Genomic DNA, 14,407 nt, shown 5'->3' on the forward strand with positions numbered 1-14,407 from the left:
TCTTTGTGGAAAAAAAGCTTGTTTAGTGGACTAACTTTGCACTTGAAGGTTGCCCATTCACTTACGTTTTAACAGGTCTGACGCTACTATGCGCCCCGGCTGTATCTAGGCTAACGGCTAACATGCTAACTATTATTTTTATGTCACTAGTCACTTGAAACAAATTTAGGACGATAGGAGACAGGTTGAAATAAACCCAAATTTCTCTTTAACGATGTGCGCCGCTGCTACACAGAGTTACCTCACTATCTTTACTTCAAGCAGCCAGAGTTGGGGACAAGGAGCGAGGATTATGAAGATATGAAAATAGACATAATGGACATAAAACAGAAAATCATAGGGTTGTAAAACTAAATCATAAAATCAAGTGAGATATTTAAAGAGCTGTGGCAGCGTGAAACATAAAGGGGAGGAGTTTCAGACCTGTATGAGGAAAGTCAGAGAGAGTTAAAGGCCAAAGTGAACAGATACGTCTTTAGCTTTCTTTTAAAACTATTTAGCGAGCTAGCTTCCCTGATATCTGTAGGTAGTGTGTTCCATAGCTTTGAGGCGTCACTGACAAAAGCTGCATCTCTGATCTTCAGGCTGTTGCTGGGATCCTCCAGTAAACCAGCAACAGATGATCACAGTGTTCTTGGAGGCAACTAGTTAACAAGGGAGTTAGCGATGTAGCTCGGTCCCAGCCCATGTAGGGCTTTGTAAACAAGGAGGAGGACCTTAAACTCAATTCTAAATGTAAAAGGAAGTCAGTGCAGAGCAGCTCAGACTGGCCTGATGTGCTCTCTCCTCTTGGTTCTGGTTCATAGCTGAGCTGCAGAGTTTTCAATCAGCTGAAGTCTCTGTGTGGTGTTTTTTGGGAGGCATTGCAGTAGTCAAGTCGGCTTGAAATAAAGGCATGAATCAATTTCTCTGCATCTTTTTTCATTTATAAATAATCGTACCGTAGCGATGTTTCTGAGCTGTAAAATTATGTTTTCGTCACCTTGTTAATGTGGGACTTAGGCCAGTGTATAGGGTGTAAGAGTTTGATCATAAGAGCCGATCAGATGATGCAAAACATGCGAGACAATTTCTCTACATGCTGCTAAAACAGCTGAATGCTTCTGTAGAGGATGTGATACACATATAGCTTTGTTTTGTCCTCAGTGTTAAACATTGAGCACCCTTCTTTTTGGAAATAAAAATCTTGACATTAACAGTAGTTAAATTTGGGAGTTGCGCTTAGTTTGATGTATTTTCTGATTTTATTCTCCCCTCATCAGATACGTGGCTCAGCTGTACTACGTAATTTCCAAGATCAAGTGGGAATACGACACACAGCCCAACATCTTAAGAGGAGGTACGTTTTTGTCTTCTGTTGTTTTATGTCTTGTGTGTGTCTGTTAATTTTGCTTCAGTTTGTCCGTCTCTTTTCTCCTCTCGCAGTGCACTATGGTGCCGACCTGGCGACGCCCATCAACATCGACACCTCGCTGCGTTCTCGGAATGATGTAAGCGACCAGCTGTGGGGCTTTGTCAGCACTGAGTGGTAGATGGAGGGCGGTGGTGGTGTCAGAAATGTGCACATTGTTTTTGTTTGTCTTTATATTTGTTTGTCTTCTGTTCTTTACAACATTTACACTGTTTTATGATTAAATATGTCAGACCTTATTCCTTTCGTAGTTCTGTATTTATATCTCAGCAACACAGACTCATCTGCAGAGCGGCCACTAGACGGCACTGCAGAGCTGTTTTTAATATGCCCACATGGTTTCCTTTTAATCACACAAACTCAGATGAGACATTGCAAAGAGATGAGCTGTTTTTAAAAGCAGAGTTTTTGTTATAGTTTCATATTTTGGTTACAAGATGAGCAGAATCCATTAGCTGATGAAAACTGTGAGACACTGTCGAAAGCTTTAGAAGAGGCCTGCATGCGTGTGGATTAGTCAGACTAGTTTCACTATAGTTTAGGCCCGTGGTTCCCAACTTTGTTTTGTCTGATGAACCTCCACCCAAGATCATGAAAGTCCTGGAAATGTTATGATAATAGAAAAGCTGGAAACGGTTTGGAATTGACAGAATGTTTTAGAAAAGTCTTAAGTATACATTTGCTTTGGCTGTTGTTTAAAAAATGTTCATGAAAATCCCAAAACATGTCGAATGTTACGCAGAATATGTTCCTAGTGTCACTGATTTACAATCTAGTGCTGCACCCTGACTGTTGAAACGTCTCCAGTATCACATGATGTTCACAGTCTGGACCAGTGTTGTGTCATTGCCAAGGTCACACCGCCTTTTGGGGGAAAGAGAAAAATGTCACATAGAATGTTAACCTAACTTTCTACTCTGAGATTTGAGACACTTAAGACACGTGAATATTTACTGTCAGTGTGGTGAATATGTAAATGATGCTGGTGACAGTTTCTACTCATGGGTAGCTAACGTTAGCTTGAGTGGGAGGCTCATACCGCAGAGCTTAGTCTCAGCCATGATGAAACAGTTGGCTGTTAACAGGTTACTTAACTATATAAACTATACAAGAAATATCTGCCCACTGTGTTTGGTCAGATCTGTCTGTGGTGAAATTCAACACGTTATTCTGTTTATTCTATTCTACATAATATGGTCTTAATAATGTTAACATTTAAAAATCTATTTGTGTAAAGATAATATGGACGGGGAGGACTGGTGGTGGCTTTGTACACAGCTGAATGCTTCCAATAATAAGATGGGTTTTGAACGAGCTACTCTCTACCAGTGGTTCTCCTCAGTCATTAGTTCAGGGTCCACACAATTTAATATATTCAGTTCAGAACCAGTTAGCTGTCTCTGTCAAGTAGCTGTCCATTCGTCACTCACTCTACAGCAGGAAATGGCACTTCAAAATAAAAGCTCTGTACTGGAAATTTGCTTCACTTGAGGAATACAGTGTGTTTTTTACAATCTTGACATGTTTGCGAGTCACTTGCGGTCCATTCAGAATGAGCCCATAACCCAACAGTTGGGAACCACTGCTCTATACGTATCGGTTTCACTTTACGGTTACTGGTATGCTTCGTTTTTACACCAGTGGTTCTCAGACAGTTTTCAATAATGTACTGTCTTTGATACTTTTGATAGAAACACACAGTGAACAATGTGACTGTTTGTTGCAGCAGTTAACGATTGCACTGAAAAGAGGAATGTTGAATATAAAATATGCTTTACTGAACTTTAGATTTACATTTTTTAATTAAACTTATTTTATGAATTATACATGACTGATATTTTTGAAATAAAAAATAAAACCTCACATACCCTCTGCAGTACTCCAAAGTACCTCTAGGGGTACACATACCCTCATTTAAGAAACTTTAACTGTGTTTCTATCATTTGTTCATTACTTTTACAGCACTGTTTCAACCTCTCCACCTGCTTGCTAACTAGTTTGTACTGTCAGTTTCCACATGTAGTGTCAGCTGGCTCAGATTGACGAGCAGCTCTGTGGTTAATGTAAATTATTACACTTTAGATCCTGCACCACACTGATTTGTGTTTCAAATCAAACTTTATTTATATAGCACCTTTCATACACTTGTGCAGCCCAAAGTGCTTCACAGAGCAGCAGTAAAACAGCACAGAAAAAATAACTTGTGATATTACAACGATAAATGATAAAATATTTAAAATAAATAACATTTAAATGAACAAATAAACACAAAAAATGGCCGTAGTTTATTTTCCCTCCTAGCACAAACATGTGGATATATAGTTGGCCATACACTGCTGTTGTTTATGTGATTAATGGAGCTCTCCATGAACCCTTGTTGTCCCAGGCTTGGCTCACATTAACAGATGAGTTTCAGGACATTTTATTGTTTTGAAAAATAATATTCATTTATTTTATTTATAAGGACAACACCCATTAATCAACATGTCTGTAAATGTGCCAGTGTTAGCCAGCTGGCTGATTTTCAACTGCAGTCATTTGGCAAGATGTTTTGAACCAATGAAAGGATAAAATTCACAGGTCATGCAGAGCAGCAGTAGAAAGCAGCACTGTTGATAACGGGTTAACACTTAGATTTTGTTTGGCATTATTCAAAATATGCTCCAAACATCCCCCCAGCCCTCTCAACATACTGATGAATAAAAAAATATTAAAGAAAAAGAATCTTTCAGCTCACTACGAAAGGCAGCCACGCAGCACCGTCCAAGATAATCATGAGCAAATGTAATATATCATATAACAATAAATAAACTCAACAAATTGCTGTTAATATCATAACTACGGGTTCTAGTATTTCGCTGTGCTGCAGTTCTGTGTGTGGTTTGTCAGAGGCGTTAGTGAAACACAGCAGAGGCTGCTGCTCGACTGTGTGGGTCTGATCAAATGCTGCACTGTCTTCATTACAGATAGATAGATAGATAGATAGACTTTATTGCACAAGAGCAGTAAAAACGCTGATACACACATCACACTAGAAAGTGAAAATAGTGGAAACTATAGTGTGATATGAGTGTTACGTAGGCCTCATCACTGTGGATTGAGCTCCTTTCACACTGCCTGTTCAAGCAGGGAATATCTCGCCATTATGTCGCCTCACTGCGGTATGTAAGGTACAATCGTAGAGGTGGGGGGGTGGGGTGGGGGGGGCAGAGTCTTGTCTTTATAGTACTACAGGAGGTAGTAACAGCACCAAAACTATGTCTGTATAACAGCGGGTTCACACAGGATGTGGAAGCACCCCGATTTGTTAATTGTCTGCTTGTGTGTGGCTCTGCTCTTCTCTCGCTCTTTGTTTAGGCGTAACTGACAAATATGTGGAAGCATGGGATGCATACTCGGTCATTTATCATTGTCAGATCATTTATTTCACATTAAATAAAACTTAATATCGTCTACAGTACGTTTTCAGTGTGTGTTCTTGCCAGATTCTCTCACGGAAAAAATAGGCCAAATGCTGGAACTATTGCTGCAGATCATGAGCCGGCTTGGACGCTCTGTGCCGCGCCATGTCCAGTGTGAATAGTCAAATCAGTTAACATGAGTGCCAAAAGCAAGTGGGCAGCACTCCATGGCAAGTCGCTGCGCTTTGTAGTACTTCCTTGTCCAGCAAGAACAGGATAGGACCATGGGCAGCACAGGTGTGACGATTTGATGATGTGTAATGTGTGCGACCCACGGTGTGAGATTTAAAAAGTAGCTGTTCGATGTTAGTTGTTAGCAGTTAGCGGCTAACTCACAGAAGAAGAACAGCGTCTGAAAATGCAGAGTGAGACACAAAATCGCCAACAAACAGTAGGCATTTCCCAAAAAAAGTAATGTTTTATGTTACAATAACCATTTTATATAAAAGTTTTGCTAGCCCTACATAATGGCCTTTCATGTTTTGTTTTATTTTCCTTCAGTTTTGATTATTGTAAAATTGGTCTTAAATTTCATTACGAGAGGCATCAAAAAAGTCTTTAAAAGTTTGAATCTAACTTGCCTTAAGCCGTAGGAACCCAGAGAATGCTATCCATAAGTAGCTAGCTCAGTCCGTGGTACGTTTGCTGTATAGGCCCACAGAAGTTGAACTTTTTTGGCTTCAACTTTCAAACGCCTTTTTTACACTGCCTCTTCAAGGCGGGAATTTCATGCCGTTATGCTGCCTCGTTCTTTAGAAAAGGTACAGTCCTGGAATGGAGGGACAGAGTTGTCTCGCCTTTAAGGCGGCATCGAGCGGCAAAATGATGTCTGTATAAATGGGACAGCTAGCGGGGTGGGATCATGGGCGGCACAGGTGTGATGTTTTGACAAGATGTTAAGTATGTGACCCGCCACAGTAGATTTAAAAGTAGCTGTTAGCAGTTAGCAGCTACCTCAAAGAAGAAGAACAGCAGATAAAAATGGGAAACAATGAGGTCCAGGAGCTTCTTGCCCTCTGAACTGAGGACGAGATCAGCTGGCATATAACAGGGACGATAAATGATTGTTACTGCCATGTTATTGTTTAGAAAGTGCTGCTGACATATATGTTATATGTCACACTAGAGGCAAAAATGCAAAGGTGGTGTAATGAAGGGACTTTGTAGCGGCCGTAGAGCGTAATCTCTCTTATTAGGTCTATAGTAATGAACTCTGCCTCTGACGCCGTATCCTGTTCTCTTTATACATCCATGGGAGCAACTGAAATAACCACGGAAACTTTACCTCGTTGGTAGGTGCCGGGCCCTGAGAAAAAACGACAGGCGTCTTTAAATGTAACTGTGCGGTATGAAACAAATTCATCTCTGATTTGTTAAATTCAGGCACCAGTGTCATAATAAAACATCAGTGATGAGAAGAAGCTGCTGAAACCTTATCTCCAGGCAGCAGAGTAGTGCCCACGTAGTGTTTCTGCAAGGCACAGCATGTGTGTGTGTGTGTATTATTATTTACCCAGAGACCTGCTTTGCTGAGAAGTGAAACTTCCTCCTCCTTCTTTGAAAAGGACGCAGTGCCACGGCTGTGTACCAATGCAGCGTGGCAAGTGGTTAAGAGTGGGCAGGATGACATACGCTGTCAGGGAGGCTCAATCTGACACGTACAATAAGTTTAGAGACCCACACATTGATATGTGGTTTCCTTACGGTAAACAGAACTTCAGCTCGCTCACAGCAGCTTGTTTCTGCAGCTTCATCTGTTCCTCAGCCGCACACATCACATCTCTTAACAAGTGGTTAACAGGTGGTTTGTATGGAGGAGGGGTGTTGTTAGTCATGGCTGAGCCCCTATCTGTGTGACTTTCCCCTCACAACTCACCTCACGACTTCTTCAAGTCACTAGTGTTTAAATAAAGTTTGTACGGTTGCATATTAATATTCGGCAGAGTAACGCAGCACATAATACTTCCGACTGGTGTAACTGAAGATGAACTAACTCGTGATGTATTATGGTGCAACTTAAGACAGGCCTTGGTAAACTGACACAAGTATCAAAAAATAAATAAATAGATATATGCAGAAATAAGTAAAAAAAAATGCTGAAAAAGAACACGTAAATAAATAAATGCAATAATAAAGAAATGCAGAGTTAAGGACCTGCTACCTCATTAACATACAAGTAAAGAATTACAGCAATAAATAATGAATTGTTTATGCATTTATCTATTTATTTCAACATTTATTATTTCATATCATTTTGTATTTATTTCTTTATTTATACACTTATTTGTTTATATATACATTTTTATATATTTCATATTTATTTATTTGTTCATTTATTTATTTACATATTTATTTATGCATTCACCTATTTCCATATTTATTAAGCATTTTGTTTATTTACATATTTATTTATTTATGCCTTTTTTATATATATTGCCATATTTATTTGTTTATTTCTTCACATAAAGTTATTTTTATGCATTTATTTTCAGATTTATTTATTCATGTATTTATTTGTTTATTTATTTATTGCCATATTTATTATTTTTTATATATTTATTTTATTATTTTTATTTATTTATGCATACATTTATTTTTTAAAAATTTATTTACATATTGTTTATCAATATTCCTAGATATTACAACAATAAATGATAAAATGTTACTATATACTATAATATATTACTATATTATTGATTAATAATACATTTAAATGAACAAATAAACACAAAAAATGGCTGTAGTTTATTCAGGTTTATACAGGATTTTTTTTATTCCTGTATTCATTATTTTTTTTATCTACAAATGTATTTTTTTAGTCCTGTATTTATTCATATGTATTTATTTATTCATGTTTTTATTTAATTTATTAATTTATTTCTATATTTATTTAATTATTCTGATATTTATATATTTATTTGTTTGTTTATTTATTATTAGTCCTTATTTATTTATTTATTTATTGATGCTTAGGTCATTCTTCATCCTCCATATTGTTCTGCTCACTCAGTGTTTATTCACATAGTAAATATGTATTAGTAAACCAAATTAAAAAAAAATTATAGATAGAAGATAGAAAATAATAGACTTCATTAGATAATATTGATATGGAATAAAATCACAGAAAATACTTCTTTATTTTAATGTGAAATAGATTTATAATTTTCATAGTTAATCTGTTTCAATGTCATTTATAATATTTAGATTTTTTTTTCCTGTAGTTTATCAAACTGTGCTTCGTATGTGATCCTAACGGAGAGTGTTTCGTCATTTATTCAAGTTTCGTTTAGCGCTAAGAAACGTGAGGGAGGGAAACTTTCAGACGTTAACCATTGAAACAAAGCCAGCTGAGGCGTTTCTCAGGAGTTAATAATTCATACAAACCTCCATTTAAACTTCATTCACATGTTTTTATTCAGTGCACATGTAAAAAGTGACATCATAACTTAAGTGAGGTTTTTACAAATACAAAATGCAGCTCAGAGAAGACTATAGATATTTACACAGTATACAAAACAAATCAGTAATAGATTATTTTTCTTTTTACATTTATGTACAATATTACAGTTGACATTTTTTACATTTTATGTCACTATAACCACAATGAAATTTCCCAGGTCTTTGAAGCCCACACAGTCTGATGTCTGGGGCTTTGACAGGTTGCTGTTGTGTGGCACACAATGATATCTGAGCTCTTTCACTAGAAAAACAGATTCATATCATTTCATGGGAAACTTTCTCCAACTAGAAAGATTTTTTTTTGCTTTAACTTAGGAATTAAATGTCGATTGCACAGATAACAGCTGTAGAATAATGACACCATCTGTGTTTAGGTTGATCCCCTATAAGCTTCGCATTCACTTTCTGTGTGCCACCGGATTCGATCTGAGGGCTCGAGTGACGGCACAAAGGAAGTGCGTCAACCATCGTGCAACCAAAACAGGAGGAGGACAAAACATTTGTTTTTTGTATTAATATAAGCTCTCTGCAGTCACTATCCCCTGGAGAGGAAATGGTGGACAGTGGCGCAACCAAACCCCAGAAACAGCACCGGGCTTTGAAGCCAATTTGACATAGTGGCCAAACTGTGGAGTTACAACCTGTGGGTGCCATGGGCCCAAAAGACTTTCCCATTGACCTACATTGTGAAAGAGACGCCTTTAAATCAATGGGTACGTATTTCTGAGAGTCACAACCCCGGTGAAATGACTCGTTTCATGACCAGGGTTTGATCCATTCAGTCTGATAACATTTCTTAAGTCTAGATGAGCCACACGATTAAATCATTTAGCCACATTCAAGTCAGCGGAAGCAGGGTTCCTGCAGATTCACTAATCTAACAAAAAGGCCTTGATTGGTATTAAAACATCTTAAATCAATCTTTCAATAGTCTTAAAAATGCGACATGGAAGTTGAACTTTCTTGGCTCCACGTGCGTTCTGTAAATTACTCAAGAGTCTCACATGTAGAGTGAGAAACACAAAATCGCCAAGTAATGGAGGGTGTTTCCCAAAAAGTAATGTTTTATGTCACACTAAACGTTTTATATAAAAATGTTTCTAGCCCTTCATAACTACTGTCACTTCGTATTTTTTTTCACTTTAGGTCATTGTAAAAAATTGGTCTTAAATTTAATTCATTAAAGTCTCAAAAAGTTTTGCCATAAGCCGTAGGAACCCTGAAAGCGCTAAAGGGGAAGTAGCTAGCTCAGTCCGTGGAAGTCTCAGGTGCGTTTGCTCTATGGGCCCAACGATATGGAAGATCCGAATAATTTTAGTCAAACTTTTTTGGCTTCCGGCACCACTGAGTAACTTTCAGAAGCCTTTTTTACACTGCCTCTTCAAGGCGAGAATTTCACACCGCTATGCCGCGTCGTCGTTCTGTATGAAAGGTACAATCGCGGAATAGGGGGACAGAGTTGTCTCGCTAGTATCGAAGGTGGTTACAGCGCCGAATTGATGTCTGATGGGATCATGGGCGGCACAGATGTGACTTTTGATGACATGTTATGTGTGCTACCCATTGCAGGAGTTTTTAAAGGAGCTGTTAGCAGTTAGCAGCTAACTGAAAGAATAACAGCCGCCAAAAATGTCCCCAATTTGGGAAAACAATGAGATCTGGGAGCTCCATACCTACATGTTAATGCTATTATTATTATTATTTAGAAAGCACTGTCAATGTGTATGTTGTATGTCTCACTAGAGGCCGACGCTGTTGTATTAAATGTCACGAAATCAGACACTGGAGCGACAGTTCTCCAGTTCTCTTTATACATCCATGGGAACCACAGAAATAACCATGGAAACTCTTTGGTAGATGGTAGGCTCTGAGGAGAAACGAAAAGCAATCCTGTTGTTTTTGCAACAGCTGCGCCAACGATAATGTTATCCTGGACACTTTGGCAGTATTGTTCACCTGACATTGGCACCAATAAAGCACATTGAAACTGAAATTAATACCACTTTGAAATATGAGGGGGGAAAAGTTTAAAAGTTGTCTGTTTCCACTTAAAATTTTTGTGCAGGACCTACAGCACATCACTGTGATATTCTCCGTCAGACCAAGAAGGCGTCAACAAACCTCCACTGTCTGCTTTATTGCTTTAAGTCATTCATCATGTGTCGCTACATGTGTTGTGAGGGGACCTCCAGAGCTGCAAACCGCTCTGCGCAGCCCTCCGTATGACGTCCTCAGTGCGTCTCCAGGCCACTGAGCCTCTGATCTCGGCCGAGGGGACCTCTACCCTGCACTGCTGCTGACCAAAACTCACATGGCAGAAATTACATGGGTTTGGCAGCAGGTTTTGGGTGTGGATGCTCCGTGTTTGTAACAACATGTCATTATGTGCTACACAGGGAGAGGAGATAAGGACAAACCCTCATGCTCGGGCTTCGGGCCCAGTTTATCAGATGTACAGCGTAATTAGCTGCATTCATGTCTGCACAGTCTTTGATTTCATTTCATGTGGAAAACTGATAGAATGAAATGATATTTTTTAATACTGGCCCTGTTTTCACTGTCTTAGAAATAAATGTAATGCTGTTTTTTTTTTCCACAGGAAACTGACGCCTACTTTTGAGGCTCTGACATTTCTGCTTTTTGTGATTAGAAAACTCTCAAGGTTAATGTCTTTCTCCCAATTTAAACGTCTCTAACACACATCCAGTTTATTCCGTTCACGCCTGGCAGAGTGCAACACAAACCTTCAGCTCCTGTCATGCACTGTTAACTCGCCTGGAGCGCAGGTGCAGCTCAGATTAGAGACAAGCAGCCAAGTCTTTAGTCCGAGTCCTTGCTCTCAGTTAAGTGGTCATGTTTTAGACATCCTGGGGTAAATGGCTTTGATGGGAGAGGGTGTAAAGTTACCGGAGGACACTGTCGTCTCCAGTCCCTCCAGTCTGTGAGAGGCTGCGTCCGCCTTGCTGGTGCTGCACTCCAGGAAGGGCATGCCGATCTTCTTCACCTGCCCGTCCTTAGTCAGGAGGCAGTGTCGGCAGAGCAGCTGGAGGATGGCCTTCCTCATGTCCTTGCTGGTCAGCGTGTAGATGATGGGGTTGAGGAGGGAGTTGAACATGGCGATGCCCAGGAAATAGTCCGCCTTAAAGAGCACACCACACTGTTTGGCCGGACAGCAGAAGTCCAGCAGGAGGAGGATGAAGAGCGGCAGCCAGCACATGATGAAGACTCCCAGGACGATGGTGACCGTCTTCAGCAGGGCCATGTACTTCTGGGACTTCCTGTAGAGGCCTTTGCGCTGCGGAACCGAAGCAAGGCGCTGGGTGTTGGACTTGACGATGCGGAAGATGCGGACGTACAGCACCACAATGGACATGAGGATGGCACTGAAGATGGTGATGCAGAAGAGGATGTAGCTCTTGGCGTACAGCGGCAGGACCGTGGAGCACTGGTCCAGCTGGCCCATACAGTTCCAGCCCAGGACCGGCAGGACGCCCAGGAACACCGACAGCACCCAGCTGGCGCCGATCAGAGCGAACATCCGCCCCTGTTTGTCCCCCTGGTACGGCTTCATCCTCACCATGGTAACGTGACGCTCTATGGCGATGGCCAGCAGGCTGATGACGGAGGCAGCCAGCATGATGAACACGCCCCCCTCCCTCAGGAACCACAGCACCGGGGTCATGCTTAAAGTGTTGGCGCCGGATGTTATGATGTTCACCATGTAGGTGAAGCCTGCGAGCAGGTCGGAGAGAGTCAGGTTGCCCAGGAGGTAGTACATGGGCAGGTGGAACTTCTTGTTCTTCCAGATCGCCAGAAGCACCACAGCGTTTTCTACGACTATGAGCACGCACACCAGCAGAAAGGCGATGGCCTCTGGTTTGAGTCCTTCTTTGTACTTGTTCTCCTGCAGTTTGCCTGTGAAGTTGTAGTGCTGCAAGATCACAGCGTTACTCTGGTACTCACGAAACATCCTCAGCAGGTTCCTTGTGGAGGGGGTCATGGGGATGGTGGACGGAGCTACAGCAGCATAGGCAGCATGAAAAGACTCTGTGGCCATATTTGGGGTTTTCTTTTCTTTCTGTTGTTTGATTTAAAGATTAGATCCACAGACAAAGTGTCATAAAGTCCTCAGACTGTGCATTCTTTCTCTGTATTGAAAACTTGAGAAGACAGAGACAGTCAGCTGCTGTTTCTTTGATGCTATCAAATAGGATTTCCTGTGGTTGGAGTCTTTTCCACCCCCCAAAATCACATTGTTTCAATGCCCGGGCTGCACACTAGGAGGCGACGAGAGCCAGCCTGCATCAAACAAGAGGAGAGGAAAGTTAGTACTGATGACGAAAAATAAACAGAATCAACGACAGGAAAAGAGTATGGAATTAATTTAGAAACCCGCTCCAATTAATCCCCAGAATACATACAGATGATTACACATAATAGAGATCATATCTGCGTTATTAATGAGGGGGAAAGCCTCCGGTACGGACCGCTTACAGTAATAATAACTCCAAGGACATAAAGAGTTCACAATGGGAGGAAAAACGGAAAAACTTTAAAATCTGAAGCAAAGTTTTTATTGAATGTTTTCTTTGACTCTTAGTGGCAGAGTTTTCCTGCCAGTAAAAAATTAAACCCACGTTTTTATACAGCATTAAGGACACAACGAATATAACCAACTTGCAAATATCTGTGCCTTAATACCATAATAAATACGCACATATGCGCAAATACGCATGGATTTAAGTTTTGTCACCGGCACATTTTACTCGTACAGACAATTAGAGCTTATTGGCTAATGTTAGGGACACAACCAATATAAACTTACTCGTATCTTATGTGTATTTATACATGGTGTGTCATCCTAATCAGAATAAATACGCACGTACATGCGTAAAAACGCATGTTTCCAAGCATCCAAACCAGCAAACTTAACTCTTAACGGACAATTACAGCTTATTGGTTATTAGCTAAGCTCACTGCTTAATATTAGGGACACAACTAATACAAACTAACTCTTGTTTTATATGTATTTACGATCAGAATAGACACGCACGTATATGCGTAAATACGCATGTTTCAAGTATTTAACCCAGCAAATTTAACCCCTGCAGACAATTAGAGCGGATTGGTTAATGACTCAGTTTAGTGGTTAATATTAGAGACACAAAAACAGAAACTTACTTGTATCTTATATGTATTATATGTCATAATAATCAGAACAAATACGCACGTATATGCGTAAATACGCATTTTCAAGTATCCAAACTGGCACATTAATCTCGTACAGACAATTAGAGCTTATTGTTTCATAGCTGAGCGTACCGGTTAATATTGGGGAACAACAACTGCTAACTAAATCATGTCTTACGTGCATTTGTGCATCATAATAACCAGAATAGATACGCATGTTTTCAAATGTCCAAACCGGGAACTTTAACTCGTACAGACAATTCGACTGAGCCTGCAGGTCAATAACTGCTTTACATATATATCCACGTTTTAACTGGCGTGCACACAGTAAAAGAACATGTCTAAGGACAAAGCTATCCACATTACGGACACTGCAGGAGTTAAACTGACCACTGTCACACAGTAACGTTACTATGAATGTATCACCGAGCTCCACAGACGCATTTCACGCTCCTGTGCGCATCTTATCCAGCCCACATGGTAACAAAGCAACTTTTAAAAACTTTTCCACGCACCTGTAGAGACGTGTAAATATCCAGAGAGACTTCAGCAGCAGCAGAAAGGATCCCACAGAGAGAGGAGAGGAGGACAGGTCGGACTCAGCCGCTCACAGCGACATGTGAGTGTGATGTGGGAACAGCGCGCAGGGCAGGACTCAACACGTAGTGGGTTGGTCTCTAATGTTTTTGCCCTTCAACGATTTTCCTCCCTCCTCCGCCTGACCCCCTTTTTTCTGATTTGCCCTCAGGAGGCATCACAGCCCGGTGACAAATTATGTTTCTGTTTGTCACTGCGACAACAGAAGCAGAAGAAGAAGAAGAAAGTGAGATTTTCACCTCATAGTGCAGTTTGCCCTCAGGTGCACCCAGGTTACTGTCACTGATGC

At 40.3% G+C, this 14,407-nt stretch overlaps 2 protein-coding genes across 2 annotated transcripts in view; one reads left to right on the plus strand and one right to left on the minus strand.

Annotated features, from left to right (window-relative positions):
• Positions 1-1,650, plus strand: part of spc24 (SPC24 component of NDC80 kinetochore complex) — a 6,246-nt gene extending 4,596 nt beyond the window's left edge. The window contains exons 5-6 of the mRNA XM_050069262.1: positions 1,263-1,339; positions 1,426-1,650. Coding sequence (XP_049925219.1) covers positions 1,263-1,339; positions 1,426-1,532 — 184 coding nt within the window. The 3' untranslated portion in view covers positions 1,533-1,650. The remainder of the gene's footprint in view (positions 1-1,262; positions 1,340-1,425) is intronic.
• Positions 1,651-8,261: 6,611 nt separating this feature from the next.
• Positions 8,262-14,175, minus strand: s1pr5a (sphingosine-1-phosphate receptor 5a). Its single transcript, XM_050069240.1, has 2 exons — positions 14,037-14,175; positions 8,262-12,630 (listed from the first exon to the last, which is right to left on the minus strand). Exon 2 carries the CDS (start codon positions 12,386-12,388, stop codon positions 11,183-11,185), a length of 1,206 nt encoding a protein of 401 aa, XP_049925197.1. The 5' UTR covers positions 12,389-12,630; positions 14,037-14,175; the 3' UTR covers positions 8,262-11,182.
• Between the last annotated feature and the right edge of the window lie 232 nt (positions 14,176-14,407).

Source organism: Epinephelus moara, chromosome 18 (genome assembly GCF_006386435.1).
Source record: "Epinephelus moara isolate mb chromosome 18, YSFRI_EMoa_1.0, whole genome shotgun sequence".
Lineage (NCBI taxonomy): Eukaryota > Metazoa > Chordata > Actinopteri > Perciformes > Serranidae > Epinephelus > Epinephelus moara.

Coding starts and splice junctions, on each gene's coding strand:
- s1pr5a (XM_050069240.1), bottom strand. CDS start 12,388: ATGGCCACAGAGTCTTTTCATGCTGCCTATGCTGCTGTAGCTCCGTCC.